Source organism: Lynx canadensis, chromosome A1 (assembly GCF_007474595.2).
Source record: "Lynx canadensis isolate LIC74 chromosome A1, mLynCan4.pri.v2, whole genome shotgun sequence".
In the NCBI taxonomy this organism is placed as follows: domain Eukaryota; kingdom Metazoa; phylum Chordata; class Mammalia; order Carnivora; family Felidae; genus Lynx; species Lynx canadensis.
In genome coordinates, this window is record NC_044303.2 from 87,149,217 (window position 1) to 87,164,897 (window position 15,681).

The window sequence follows — 15,681 nt, forward strand, 5'->3', positions numbered from 1 at the left end:
GTCATTGGTAGAGTGAAGACAGATGATCAGTAGCTAAACTTCTCATTTACCTAATCCTTGTAAGTAAGCTATAAAAATATAATAACATGGGGCGCCTGGGTGGCGCAGTCTGTTAAGCGTCCGACTTCAGCCAGGTCACGATCTTGCGGTCCGTGAGTTTGAGCCCCGCGTCGGGCTCTGGGCTGATGGCTCAGAGCCTGGAGCCTGTTTCCGATTCTGTGTCTCCCTCTCTCTCTGCCCCTCCCCCGTTCATGCTCTGTCTCTCTCTGTCCCAAAAATAAATAAACATTGAAAAAAAAATTTAAAAAAAAATATAATAACATGATAAAATACATAGTGACACAGGAGTTTGTCTACTCAGAAATAAAATAAACTTTACCATTTCTTCAGAATTAAAAGCATATCATGGTTTGCTTCCATTAAGCAATTCTCCAGTTTCCATCATCTCTTCAAATTCCTTTTTCTTTAATCTTTCCCTATCATCTTCCTCAGTGCCCCTTTGATGTCTTTATTATGTAATGTGTAGATGAAAGGATTTAGAGTTGGAGTGACAATTCCATAGAGCAAGGCCATGAACTTGTCCTGGTCCTGGGAGGTGGCTGCAGTGGGCTGCAGATAAGTGGCCATAGCAGTGCCATACAAGAGAAACACCACCACCAGATGTGAAGAGCAAGTCCCAAGGGCCTTTTGGCGGCCTTCATGCGACTGGATCTTCCACATAGCCTGAGCAATGCAGATGTACGAAATAAGAATGAGAGAGGCACCAGCAGTAAAAATGCGCTAACCAGGAAGAGTTCCATCTGATTAAATGTGGTATCCACACAAGCAAGTTTGAGGAGAACTGGTACTTCACAGAAGATATGGTCTATAACATTCCTTCCACAAAGAGGAACCTGTGTGATGAGCACAGTCTGCACCAGTGAGCTAACAAAGCCGGTCAGCCAGGTTATGGCCACCATTCGCCAACTGATGCATGGATGCATGAGAACGGTGTAGTGCAAAGGCCAGCATACTGTCACATAGCAGTCAACAGCCATGACTGCAAGGAGAATGCATTCTGTGGAACCCATTGCCAAGGACACATACAGCTGACCAACACAGCCTCCATAGGTTATTGTCTTTTCTGGACCCTGCAGGTTAAACAGCAGCTGGGGAACTGTGCTGGTGGTGTAGCAGAGATCCATTAAAGACAAGTGAGTGAAGAAAAAATACATTGGGGTGTGGAGCCGGGGATCCAGATGAGCCAATATAATAATGGCAATATTGCCAAGCAGAGTCAACAAGTAGAAAAACAGGATGATAACAAAAAGGGTCATCTTTAACAGAGGTTGCTCAGAGAAGCCCAACAGGAAAAATCCATCAAAGGAGCTGACATTAGGAATAACCATTACTTTTCATTGCATTTAGACAGAATAGAAATCTATATATACTCTCATCATCTTTCCTAGGTTCCAACCTAAAAGACGCAAAGAGAGCACATCCCTCTCTGAACCATAAATGATCACTGAAAATTTAAACTCTTAACTCTCTCTTATGCTTATATTAATATCTTCTTCATGCCTTCCTTAGAATTTTTTTTTCATTTGCTCATTTTATGTATCTACACTATCTGGACACTTGTCTTCTCCATTTCTTTACTTTGCCTTCAAATATGCACATATCTCCCCTAGTTTGAAAATTGAAAACAGAGATTTTCATTCTGAACCTAGCTAAGGACCTCAGATATGTTGCAGTTTACTTGGAGCTTTATCAGAAGTTTCCATATGCCAGTTCCTATTGTCAAAGAAATTCTTTAAAAAGGGTCTTAAAATAGAAATGGCAGGAAAATAAAAATACATTTGGCCACTTTAAAATGGATTATGTTTGTAGGGGCACCTGGGTGGCGCAGTCGGTTAAGCGTCCGACTTCAGCCAGGTCACGATCTCGCGGTCCGTGAGTTCGAGCCCCGCGTCAGGCTCTGGGCTGATGGCTCAGAGCCTGGAGCCTGTTTCCGATTCTGTGTCTCCCTCTCTCTCTGCCCCTCCCCTATTCATGCTCTGTCTCTCTCTGTCCCAAAAATAAATAAACGTTGAAAAAAAATTTTTTTTAATGGATTATGTTTGTATACACCATCCCTATTTTACTTTCTTAATATTTTTTAAACTTTGGTTTATACTTTCTGAAAAATTCAATCAAATTATAGAGGGTGTTGTATGGAAACCAATTTGTCAATAAATTTCATAAAAAAAAATTATAGAGTGTTCTATGATACTTTTTATCTATATAATAACATTCATGTAATGGAAAAGGACAGAATTCTTTATTCATGTCAAATCCAAATATTGTTTTCAAGTTAGCACTTCCTCCATGACAGAGTGAATAGATTGGCAGTTTTGGATCTATGTGCAAATAATTCATTCAGTCGATTCACACCAAAGAAACATATATCTGTCTGGTAAAATACTGAAAAACAATCTTATTAACTTCCCTTAAATCAAATTAATAACAGAAAACTTTTTTCAATTATGTATTTGTTATTAAAAAAATCAATGAACAGTTGCTTTACTTTCCATAGAGCTTCTTATCTAAGATCTATGGACACATACACATGAAGAGAAAAAAGAGCGATTAATACTGACATTTTTTTACCTGAGGTGAAAAGGCAGACATCAGGAAAGACAAAATAAATCTACTCCTGAAAGGATTATACTCTCCTTTGTCTCTAAAATGAGAGTATAAGGAAGTAACAAAGAGGAATATGGAGTATGTTTACTTGGCCAAGGTCACTGGGGCAAAGAACCCTAAGGAAGCAATTAACACTTGTGTTCACTAGTGTATAGTTAGTCAGGAATCACTTAGGGAAAAGGATGGCTATAAGGCAGATATTTCTGTCAGTCAACTCTTGCTACTTAGCAAGGAATTACGTGCAGTTTTCAGAATCCAAATAAGAGGACTAAATGGTATGAGGCATTACCTACATTTGGAATCTAACATTTTCCAAACCTCTGTTCAAAATGCATCTTCTACAGACACAGTTTTAACTGCTATAATAACCCCATCCCTCTAAATAAAATGAGAAATGTAAAATGTCTTACTGGAATGTCTGGTGTAGGTAACATCATTGAAATAGGCTTACAAAAGTATTTAAGTTCGGTATGAACTATTATGCAAGCTTAATCACAACACTCAGACTAACAAGCATAAATAATCCCAAACAACATGAGTATATAACTTTGGGGCAAAAACCAAGTTGGAAGATGATGAGAGTGTCACACATGATTCCCTGTCTGTGAAAAAAGCATCAATTTAGAAGAAAAACATATGAGCAATTCTAGGAATGCACATGTGCATGCACATACATATGTATACATGAGGCTGGGCTCCATGTCACTTTCTGACAAGATCTTCACAGACATTTTCCACTTGTTCAAAGACATACCACCTTGAAAGTCCCTGTTTTCTAAAACTTTTCATGCTCAGACTCCTGGAAGTACTCACTGACTGCAGATTATTTTATCTATGTAGTCACAAACTCTCTCAGAGCCAAGGATCGGCATGTGTTTTTTCTTTCCCAAGTTTAGAACTTGTTTAGAATTATTTTGCTTTTAAATTTTGTTGCATTGTGACCAGACAACTGTTGTGGGGTAAGTGCTTGTGTTTTAAAAGGTGTTATTATCAGGACGCCTGGGTAGTTCAGTCAGTTAAGCATCTGACTCTTGGGTTCGGCTCTGGTCATGACCTCACGATTTGTAATTTGAGCCTAGGATTGGGCTCTGCTCTGACAGCACAGAGCCTACTTGGGAGTTTCTTTCTCTCTCTGCTCCTCCCCTGCTTGTGCTCTTTCTCTCTCTCAAAATAATCATTTTATAAAAGTTTTATTATCAATTATTATCATCATTATTATTTTAGTATTTATTTTTATCAACATTATTATATATAAGGCTAATGCCAGTTTATTTAAACCTAAAAACCAGATAATTGTGTCCCGTCCAAGAAGGTTATGTTGGAAGACACTGAATTGAATTCCTCCACACACACCAAACCTACACCTATATGGAAAGCAATTCCTCTTGAAGAAAAATTGAGGACTAACTGAACAGCTTCTGTACAACAAAAGAAAGAGAGACCACACAGAGAATAACAAGAAAGATCAAGACACAATTAATACAAGGAACCCTCACTCCTGATGCTGCAAACTTTAAATCTTTTTTTTTAATGTTTCTTTATTTTTGAGAGAGAGTGAGAGAGTGTGAGCAAGGGAGGGGCAGAGAGAGGGAGACACAGGATCTGAAGCAGGTTACAGGCTCTGGGCTGTCAGCACAGAGCCCAATTCGGGGCTCGAACTCACAAACCACGAGGTCATGACCTGAGGTCATACGTTTAACTGTCTGAGCCACCCAGGTGCCCCTGATGCTGCAAATTTTATAGGGAAGGATGGTACTGAGGGACTATGAGCCAATTCATCTTCTCTGGGGTACATAAAAAAGTGCCACAGTTTGAAACAGCAGCTAGTATATAAAAGATCTAGCCTTAGAACTCCACCAAATAGCAAAGGAGCTGCTGGAACTCTCCATATTGAAGGGCTAATGAGCATCATGGTTTGTTTTCCTCATTCACCTTGATACTGGAGAAAAGACAGGGTTCTAGGTGTTATGACTCATCTGTCACCTCAGCAAGGTCCATGCCCCTGGCCCATACTAGTCCCAGATGCTCTGAGGCACATTAAAAAAAAAGCTGTACTTTAAAGTGCAACTAGAATAAAAATAAATCAGCCCTAGAACTTTACTAAGTGGTGAAGTTGCTGCTGGAACTCTTCTGTTGGTCAGAGGGCCTGAAAGCACCACGGTTTCCATTCCTCATCCACCTTGATAGTGCAGATGGATACTGGGTTCCAGGCACCAGATCCAGCCGGCTGCCTCAACAAGCCCTGGGCACCTCACGCAAGATGAACCCCAGACACCATGGGGCACACAGAAAAAACTGTAAAAGAACAGTTGTACAAGAACAACTAGACTATAAAAAAGCCAGCCCTAGAATTCCTCCAAACAGTGAAGGAACTACTGGGATACCCTCTGTGTTGAAGGTTTGGTGAGTAATATGGTTTACCTTCCCCCTCCAACCTCAGAGCATGGATAAAGCATGTTTGGATGCCACAGCTGGCCCGCTGCCCAGTAAGCTCCTACCCGTAGCCCACACCAACACTACCCATCCTACCAAGGTGTCCCTAGCACTGCGCACACTGGGTTGCCTCTGGTCAGCACTCACTACAGCTTCAGCCAAGGCGATGATGTGGCCCTGGGGCAAAGCACCCTGGAACACTCCAAGCCCACATCATTTTGGCTCCAGACAGTTTGCTAGGGCATTTCCTGAAGCAGAGTGCTTCAGATCTCACTGGCCCAACAAGGCAACCCATAGGTGGAGTGATCTATGAGCCCTCAGTTCATACTTGCCTTAGTTCCAGCCTCCCCACCAGGCCACTCCCTGCTCTAAGCACCCTAGACCATCTGCCCACACCCTGCTTCAGCCCCAGCCACCCCAGGAGGGCACCCTTTATATGGAGTGCCCTAGGACACTGAGGAGCCCATCCATCCTCAGCCCCAATAATCCCACCAGGACACACCCTGCACTGAGCACCTCGGGACACCCCAGCTTGCAACCACTTCATCTATAGCTGTACTCCCATAGCACCCTCTGCACAGAGAGGGCCGGGACCACCCCAACCCATGCTCACTTCAGCTATAGCTGTCCTGCCAGTGTGCACCCTATGCAGAGTGATAGGGTGGAATCACTGGCCTGAGCCCTATCTCAGCTACAGCCCCACAACCAGGGGGCCATCTGCACAGAGAGCCCCAGGTCACCCTAGTTTACCCCCACATTGGCTTCAGCAGTCTTGCCAGGTGACTTCTGTGCAGAGAATACAGGGGCTGCCCCAGCCTGCACCCACTCAGACCACATCCTACCAGTGCATACTGTGCACAGAAAGCCTCAAGATGCCCTGGCTTATCCCCACACCAGTTTCAACTGTCCTGCAAGGGTGTCATCTGCAAGGAGAGTCCCAGGATCTACCCCAGCCCGTGCTCACTTCAGGTTTGGCTATTCCACCATGGCCACCCCAGCACAGAGTGCCCCAGGATCCCTGCCCATGCCAGACACAGATCCAGATAATCAGCTAGTCATTAGACTCGCACTGTATATACAGATAAAATCCTACAAAAGACTATTTTTTTCCACTGTAGGAGAAATAGCTGTTCCATATAATTCATAGAAACAAACCCAAAAGTTAAGCAAAATAAGGATATGGGAGTATAAGCTCCAAACAAAAGAATAAGACAAAACCCAGAAAAATAATTGAATGAAACAGAGAAAAGCAATATGCCTGATAGTTTAAAGTAATGATCCTAAAAATGCTCACTGGACTAGAGAGAAAAGTGGGACAACTCAGTGAGAACTTCAAAAAGATAGAAAAAAAATTTAAATCAAAGTTGAAGAATATAATAACTGAAATAAAAAAAAATATACTAGAAGGAGTCAACAGTAGATTAGTGAATACATAAAAACAGATCAGTGATCTGGAAGATAGGATAATGGAAAACACCTAAGCAGAACGAAAAGCAGAACAAAGAATTTTTAAAAATGAGAATAGGTTAAGGTATCTTTTGGACAACATCAAGCAAAGAAGTAGTCACATTGTAAGTGCTCCACAAAAATAATAGAGAGAGAAAGAGGCAGAAAATTTATTTAAAGAAATAATAGCTGAAAACAACTAAATGGGTCAAGGGAACAGAAATCCAGGTCCAGGAATCACAGAATTCAAACTAAGATGAACCCAGAAGGTTCTCACCATAGCACATAATAATAGTCAAAAATTAAAGGTTAAGAAAGAATTTTAAAAGCAGGATGAGAGAAGCAACTGGTATCAAGGAAACACCATAAGACTATCAGTTCATTTTCATCAGAAAGTTTATAGACCAGAAGGGAGGGAATGGCCATACATAATATATTCAAAATTCTGTAAGGAAAAACCTACAACTAAGAATACTTTACCCTATAGATTATTATTCTGATATTTATTTATCTTGAGAGAGAGAGAGAAAGATCGTGAGCTGGGGAGGGGCAGAGAAAGAGGGAAAGAAAGAACTGTGAGAAGGCTCTGTGCCATCAGAGCAGAGCCCAATGCAAGACTCGATCTCACAAACCATGATATCATGACCTGAGCATGATTTTCTGCTTAGAAGATCTGTCCATTGATGTAAGGGGTGTGTTAATATCCCTACTAGTATTGTTTACCATTAATTCCTCTATTTACATTAATACTTGCTTTATATATTTAGGTACCTCAATGTTGGGAGCATAGATATTTACAATTTTTATACCCTTTTTTTGGATTGATCCCTTTATCATTATATAATGTCCTTCTTTGTGTCTTGTCACAGTCTTTGTTTTCAGGTCTATTTTGTCTAAGTATTCCCACCCCTGGTTTTTTTTTTTTTTTTCTTTTTTCTTTTTTTTTTTTTTAATCACTTCTATTTATGAGGCATATGTATTTTTTCTCCTTTCACTTTCAGGCTATCTTAGTCTGGTTTGTCTATTATAGGTGGCATATAGTTGAGTTCCACCACCTTATATCTTTTTTTTTTAACTTTTTTTAATGTTTATTTATTTTTGAGAGACAGAGACAGAGTGTGAGTGGGGAAGGGTCAGAGAGAGAGAGAAAGACACAGAATCTGAAGAGGCTCCAGGCTCTGAGCTGTCAGCACAGGGCTCAATGCCAGGCTCGAACTCACAAGCCCTGAGATCATGACCTGAGCCGAAGTCGGACGCTTAACCAACTGAGCCACCCAGACACCCCACTATATCTTTTGATTGGAGAATTTAGATCATTTACATTTAAAATAATTATTGATAGTTGTGTATGTATTGCCATTTTATTAATTGTTTTCTGATTGTCCTTGTAGTTCTTTCCTGCTCCTTTCTTCCCTTGCTCTCTTTTTTTTGGTGATTAGTGAGTTTTTCAGCTGTTGTGCTTAGGTTTATTTCTTCTTATTTTTTGTATATCTATTATAGGGTTTGAGTCTGTGGTTACTATGAATTCCATATGCAGGATCCTAAGTATATAACAGTTTACATTATTCATGGTCATTTAAATTTGAACACATTCTAAAATAACTTCTTTTTTACTTCCCTTTTCATGTTTATAAATATGTTGTTAAATTCTACATTTTTATTTATAAAAACCCGGCCGGGCTGCCCTGCCCCCATCCATGTTAACCCAAGTCCGCGTGCAGACCCCAGCTCCGTGGCTGCCCCTGGAAGCCTCCTGATAGCACAGCCTCATCTGCACCCTTCACTGAGTCCCTGGAGACAGCAGCTTCTGGAGCGCGGCCCTGCACAGGATCCCTGGGGGCGCCCCCGGATCTGGCGTTGGGGTACTGGGGTTCTCCCCTGAGACTTGCCCTAGGCACCCTAGGGACGGTGAGCAGGAGGAGCAGACGTGTCCCCTCTGCAGCTCGGGGCCCCCGCCTGTGCTGTAACTGACCAGTGTCTAGAACGAGTTGGAGGAGAGAGAAACGACTTAAGAGACCAGAGGCTCCGCGTCTGGATATTCACACTGTTTACTTACTGCGATCTCTGCCTGGACTCGGTCATCCTTCTCAGAAAGGCGGCTGGAGAGCGCATAACCACAGGACATTGACAGGGCAGCCGCGCCCCCTAGAGGGCACTGTGCGGGCTTCCAACATGTTGAGAAAACCTCACAAGTTGGTGCGCGCTGTTAAGAGGTTAATCACAGAAACAGCGAAGCATAGGAGTAGCTGGGGAACAAATTAGAGCAATGGAACATGGTTTCTCCTACCACACTGGGAAACCCTATAAAAATAGGTAACACCTGTCATAAACTACGGGACGGGAACTTAAAAATGAGATGCTCTCCCTGGGAGCCTTTTGGAACAAGGAATCAAAAGGCTTTCTTAAAAGTGCCTCCACTTTGATCTAGCTATTCCTTTTTTGTGTGTTAATCCTTAAGTTTCTGACAATCAAGAAGAGGAGTAGTAAATTAAAGGATTACACAGAAGCATTGGTTATCATAGCAAAATTAAGAAAAATATTCAATTGTTTAAACACACTAATAACATCCATATAATGGACTACTATGCAATTATTAAAAATGATACTGTGAAAGAATACAACCAATGGATCAATAGACAAATCACAAAGGGTACTAAAAAAATACATGGAGGGGTGCCTGGGTGGGTACCTCAGTGGGTTGAGCATCTGTCTGAATCTTGATTGCAGCTCAGGTCACGATCTCATGATTTGTGGGATGGAGCCCATCCAGCTGGCTGGCTCTGTGCTGACAGTGTGGAGCCTGCTTGGGATTCTCTCTCTCTCTTTCTCTCTCTCTCTCTCTCTCTCTCTCTGCCCCTCCCCGGCTTGTGTGCACATGTGCTTGTGTTCTATCTCAAAATAAATAAATAAACTTTAAAATATACATAAAGACAAATGAAAATCAAAACACAAAATCCAAAATTTGGGAGAGGCAATAAAAGCAATTCTAAGATAAAAGTACATAGCTACACAGGCACACCTTAACAAACAAAACACTCTCAAGCATTTAACTTCACACCTAAAGGAACTAGAAAAAGAATAACACACAAAGCCCAAGGTTATATTAGTTCCAGGAGTACAATACAATGATTCGACAATTCTACACATTACTGAGGGATCCTCAAGGTAAGTGCACTCTTAATCCCCTTCACCTATTTCACACATTTCCCACCCCCTCTTCCCCACTGGCAACTGCCAGTTTGTTCTCTATATGTAAGAGTCTGGTTTATTTGTTCGTTTGTTTCATTTTTCTTTGTTCATTTGTTTGTTTAAGTTCCAAATATGATTGAGATCATATGGAAAATTCTAATGTTATAGCAAATCATGAAGAATCAACAGTCACTGTCTTCCTGCAACTGAAGTCAAGCTTATTCTGTACACCATAGGACAGGCCAATAAGTCAAGAGGCACAATGTTGGGGTGAGAAAATGACTTTATTAGGAAGTCCAGCAAACTAGGAAGATGGCATACTATTTTCCTAAAGAACCATTTTCCTGTGGCATGAAATTTGAGCTTTTGTGTTAGCAAAAGGGGTATGCGGGAGGGGGCTCAAATCAAAAGATGACTGACATTTGTAAACATCTGAGGAAAGATATGTAACTTCTCAGTCCATGGTCAGTTGATCTTTGCATACAGTAATCTTGTCATGTCATTTCTGCAAATCTTAAACATAATATACTCATTTCTGTACATACTTTCTTTTTTCCTCAGGTGAAGTAGTTTTCAGGTAAAAGCAGTTTTTGCAAGTCTTAGCTGTAAGCAAAATTTCTTTAATTATTAACATGCCAACATGCAGGGCTAAGCAGAAGTTTCTAAGCTATAGCTCACAACTGTAAGGGAAATAGAAGCAACATGGTGTCAGACATGCTGGTTTTTTTTTTTCTGTTACAATCCCATTATATAAGCTGCTTTATAACAATATATTACTGACCTTCATTCTATGTTTTAATTTGAGTGATCCTGGCTTTCCGACCTCAAAGGGCCATGGACCTGGGGCGGCGAAGGAACTGAGAAAAAGAGAGGACAGTATAGCAAGGCACAGGGGACCCCGAGCTAACAGCCCGAGGTACCGAAGTTTATTGTACATCTTCTTATATACGTTTTCAGGAAAAACAGATCAGCAATGATTAACAACAGAAGCTTAGGAAAGCATGTCAACAATGTACATCTGATTCAGCTATCCTACTTGAGTACCAGAGCAGTCTTGCAGATACATATGATCCGATAAGAATCTTTATGATAGAAGCAAAGACAAAGAAGGGAGTGAATGTTCTGTACTATATACAGTTGGCTTCCTTTGAGCAGAACATCCCTATCTGTCTACTAAAGAACAGACTGCATTTTCCAAGAGCAATTCACTCAAGTCCTTTCAGGTTATTTTTAACCTCATGATCTCGAGTTTTCTCAGAGATCTCAGAGGCTGAATGAATATGCACTTATGGTCATTGTGATGTTCTGTTTCCCACACTGGCATGTGAAATTTTTGATGTGTTCACAATAAAATTTTACTAATTACTATTTTTTTATTCATTGGTTTTACTTCAGCTATTCCTGAACTTTTGACAATTTCATTGAACTACATTTCACATCAAAAGAAAAATTATAAGAAAATATTTAACTATAGTCATGGTATGCATGGAGAAGTAATTAATATTGGAATATCCTAATGTCTGTGACTTAATTTTAAATGCTTCAAAAAACTAAAGTTAATTGATGAATAACTTTTCAGTCTCCAAAGAACCAGAACCAATAAGATCAACAGATCTTTATCTATCTATCTATCTATCTATCTATCATCTATCATATTTATCTATCATCGATAATCTATTCTCCATTTATCTATCTATAGAGACAGATTAAGGAATTGGCTCACACAATTGTGGGAACTGGTGTGTCTGAAATCCCTAAGATAGGTCTGCAGGCTGGAGATTCAGGTAAAAGCTAAAGGTGAAGTCTTGACCCTAAATTCTACAAGATAGCAGTCTGAGGTTTTGGTGGGGTTTCCATGTTTCAGTTTTAGAGAAAATTCCTTCTTTCTTGGGTGATATCACTTTTTATTCTATTAAGACTTTTAACTGAATGGGTGAACCCCACCTTCATTATAAACCATTATCTGCTTTACTCAAAGTCTACTTATTTAAATGTTAATCAGATATAAAATTATTTAGTAGCAAGATCCATACTGCTGTTTTGCCAAACATCTAGGCACCATAGCCTAGAGAAATAAACACATAAAATCAACCATCACAACCCACCTCCTGTCTATGTGGAATTCATACACATCTCCCTAACCAAACTAAATATCTAAATAAAGAAACTAATAGGCAAAATGGGTGAGGGTGGTCAAAAGCTAAAAATTTCCACTTGTATAGTAGGCATTTACCCAAATGATGCAAAAATATAATTCAAAGAGATACATACACTCCAATGTTTATAGCAGCATTATCAAAAATAGCCAAATTATGGAAAGAGTCCACATGTCCATCCACTGATGCATGGATAAAGAAGATGTGGTTATATACCTACAATGGAATGTTACTCAGTCATAAGTGCCATTTGCAATGACATGGATGGAGCTAGAGAGTATTATGTTAAGCAAAATAAGTCAGAGAAAGACAAATACCAGATGATTTCACTCATGTGTGGAATTTAAGAAACAAACAACAACAACAACAACAACAAAAAAGGAACACAGGGGAGGGGAAGGGGAAGAGAGGAAAACCAAGAAACAGACTCAACTATAGAAAACAAACTGATGGTTACCAGAAGAGAGGTGAATGGGAGAATGAGTTAATTAGATGATGGGGATTAAGGAGGGAAATCTTTGTGACAACCACACAGTGTTGTATGCAAGTGTTGACTCACTAAATTGTACACCTGAAATTGATGTTATGCTGCATATTCACTAACTGGAATTTAAATAAAAACTTGAAAAGAAAAAAAAAATCCAGTTATGAGATTTAAAAAATTTCTTAGGGATGTAATATTAAGCATGACTTTGGTTAGTGAGACTTTATTGCATATTTGAAAGTTACTAAGAGAGTAAATCTTTGTTTTTAATGTTTGTTTAAAAAATAGAGTGTGGGGGGCGGGGATCAGAGAGAGAGGGAGACAGAGAATCCCAATAAGGCTCCTCCACTCTGTCAGTGTAGGGCCTGATGTGGGGCCTGAACTCATGAACAATGAGATCTTGACCCGAGCCAAAATCAAGAGTTGCATGTTTAACCAACTCACTCATCCAGGTGCCTTTAACAAAGTAAATCTTAAAAGTTTTCATCACAAGACAAAAAAAAAAAATTAACTATCCTTGGTAATTTAACTATCTATGATGGATGTTAACTATATTTACTGTGATAATTGTTTTTCAGTATATACATATATCAAATTATGTTGTACATCTAAAGCTAATACAATGCAATATGTAAACTATATCTCAAATTAAAAAAAAAAACTTAAAAACTAAAGAATAAAAAACTCTCAGAGATTATCAGACTGGATTAGAAAAAAAAAGAATCTAGGGGTGCCTGTGTGGCTCAGTGGGTTAAGCATCTGACTTCAACTCTAGTCATGATCTCACAGTCCATGAGTTCGTGCCCCAGGTTAGGCTGTGTGCTGACAGCTCAGATCCTGGAGCCTGCTTTGGATTCTGTGTGTGTGTGTGTCTCTCTCTCTCTCTCTTCCCCTCCCCTACTCTCATTCTGTCTCTCTCTCCCCCTCTCAAAACTAAATATTTTTTAAAAATTAAGAAAAATGAAAAATGAAAACAATAATCTAACTATATGTTTTTTGAAAGAGATGTCTAAAACATAAGGACACATAAAAATTGAGAGGAAGGGGCACCCAGGTGGCTCAGTCAGGTAAACATCTGACTTCAGCTCAGGTCATGATATCATGGTCCGTGAGTTCGAGCCCCATGTTGGGATATGTGCTGACAGTTCAGCCTGGAGACTGCTTCAGATTCTGTGTCTCCCTCTCTCTCTCTGCCCCTCCCCTGCTCTCTGTCTCTCTCTGTCTCTCACTTTCTCTTTGAAAAATAAACATTTTTTTTAATTGAGAGGAAAATATTAGAAAGAGATAGGGGCACCTGCGTGGCTCAGTCGGTTAAGCGTCCGACATTGGCTCAGGTCCTGATCCCACAGTTTGTGGGTTCGAGCCCCACATCCGGCTCTGTGCTGACAGCTCAGAGCCTGGGGCCTGCTTCGGGTTCTATCTCCTTCTCTCTCTGACCCTCCCCTGCTTGCACTCTGTCTCTGTCTCTCTCTCTTTCTCTGTCTCTCTCAAAAATAAATAAACATTAAATTTTTTTAAAGAAAAAGACAAATATGGCAAATATTAACCAAAATCAAACTGATGTGACTTTATTAATGGTATAAAAATAGACTTTAAGGGATTCCTCAATTAAAGAGGGTTACAATGATATACAATAACTCTAAAATTTTCATCCAGCTAAATAACATCTTTCAAAATATATCACTAAATTTGGTATAGTACAAGTGGAAATTGACAAGCTTATCGTCATAATGAGAGATTATGAACACATTTCTCAGTAATTGGCAAATATAAAGAAAAAACAATAAATGTATAGAAGATTTGAACAACATAGCTAACCATATTTACTTAATGGAAATATAGAGAACAAAACTAAAGCACTTTATTTTTTAGTTCAATATGGAATAATTTTTAAAATTGTCCACTATTACACCATAAAACAAATCCCAACAAATTTCAAAGAACTAGACATCTTTATCCAACAATGATTAATTAGAAATTAACAATAAAAAATTAAAATAGTAAAAAAGATAAAAGAAAAGTTTTTGTTAGAAATTGAAAATGTGCTATTAGAGAACTCAGTCAAAAAGAGATTATAATGAAAAATAGAAAATATTGAAAACAACAATAATAGACATTCTGTATCTTAAAATGCATGGAAAACAGGTTAAACCTCACTTTAAAATTTTTAACTTTAAATATTAGAATTATATGGGGCGCCTGGGTGGCGCAGTCGGTTAAGCGTCCGACTTCAGCCAGGTCACGATCTCGCGGTCCGTGAGTTCGAGCCCCGCGTCAGGCTCTGGGCTGATGGCTCAGAGCCTGGAGCCTGTTTCCGATTCTGTGTCTCCCTCTCTCTCTGCCCCTCCCCCGTTCATGCTCTGTCTCTCTCTGTCCCAAAAATAAATAAACGTTGAAAAAAAAATTAAAAAAAAATAAATAAATATTAGAATTATAAAAGAAGAAAAAATAATTTATGAATAATGAATATTAGGAAATTAGTAAAAGAACAATTAAACAAAATTATACTTTTGCTTATTCTGTGTACAACCAAAACTGCACTATTTTTTTTTCCTGAAATTCACTCTCAGTTCACATGGCTGCAGCTGATATTTAGAATTACCTTATTTTACTACACATTACATATTCCCTTTGCCTTCAGCAAGTACCTCAGCTGGTTGAGGTTCTTTACTTTCATTCCTGAAATTTGTGGGCCATTTGTAGTTCTACCTAAATCGGGTTGTTGTAGTTTTCCATTGACTTTAATCGTATGGCATGTTAGTATTAAGGAGACACCTAAGGAATCTCCTGGATTCTAGACATATTTTTCCTTACCTCCACTCTGGAGTAGCAGACCAATTTCCCGTTGGTAGTCAGGGTAACTACCCCAGCCAGCACCAGTAATTCCCTTCTCTGCCTGTTGATCCAGAGATATGAGACTAAAGTGGTTAGATGGTAATCTTACCTACCAGTTCATTGAAAATATTGTTGTTTCTCCTAGTCAAAGCATTCCTTCTTTTGGAATCTCTGACCCAGCAGAGCATAAGTTTTTGAGGATAGGAAGCAAAAATGTTGCCAGTGGGTCACTGGGGGTAATAGTGAGTGGTGTCACCTCCATTTACACTTTTGTGTATGGAACTGTGGGATCTGGGACTGTGAATCCTGGTTATGCAAGAAACAATACCATATACTAGACACTGATTTAAAGCATGTACAATCTCCTGGAGAACCTTTCCTCAAAACTGAAAGGTACTGCCACATAACTGGCACTGTAATCGAGTCTTCAAAAGACATTCTCAATTTTTTATCAATCCAACTACTTCAGGAAAG

The 15,681-nt window shown here is 39.5% G+C and overlaps 1 protein-coding gene across 1 annotated transcript; it reads right to left on the bottom strand.

The window, feature by feature from the left end:
• Window positions 1-465: 465 nt before the first annotated feature.
• On the bottom strand, window positions 466-1,388 carry LOC115513301 (putative olfactory receptor 2B8). Its single transcript, XM_030314569.1, has 2 exons — window positions 786-1,388; window positions 466-723 (listed from the first exon to the last, which is right to left on the bottom strand). The coding sequence occupies exons 1-2, from the start codon at window positions 1,386-1,388 to the stop codon at window positions 466-468; spliced, it is 861 nt and encodes a 286-aa protein (XP_030170429.1).
• Between the last annotated feature and the right edge of the window lie 14,293 nt (window positions 1,389-15,681).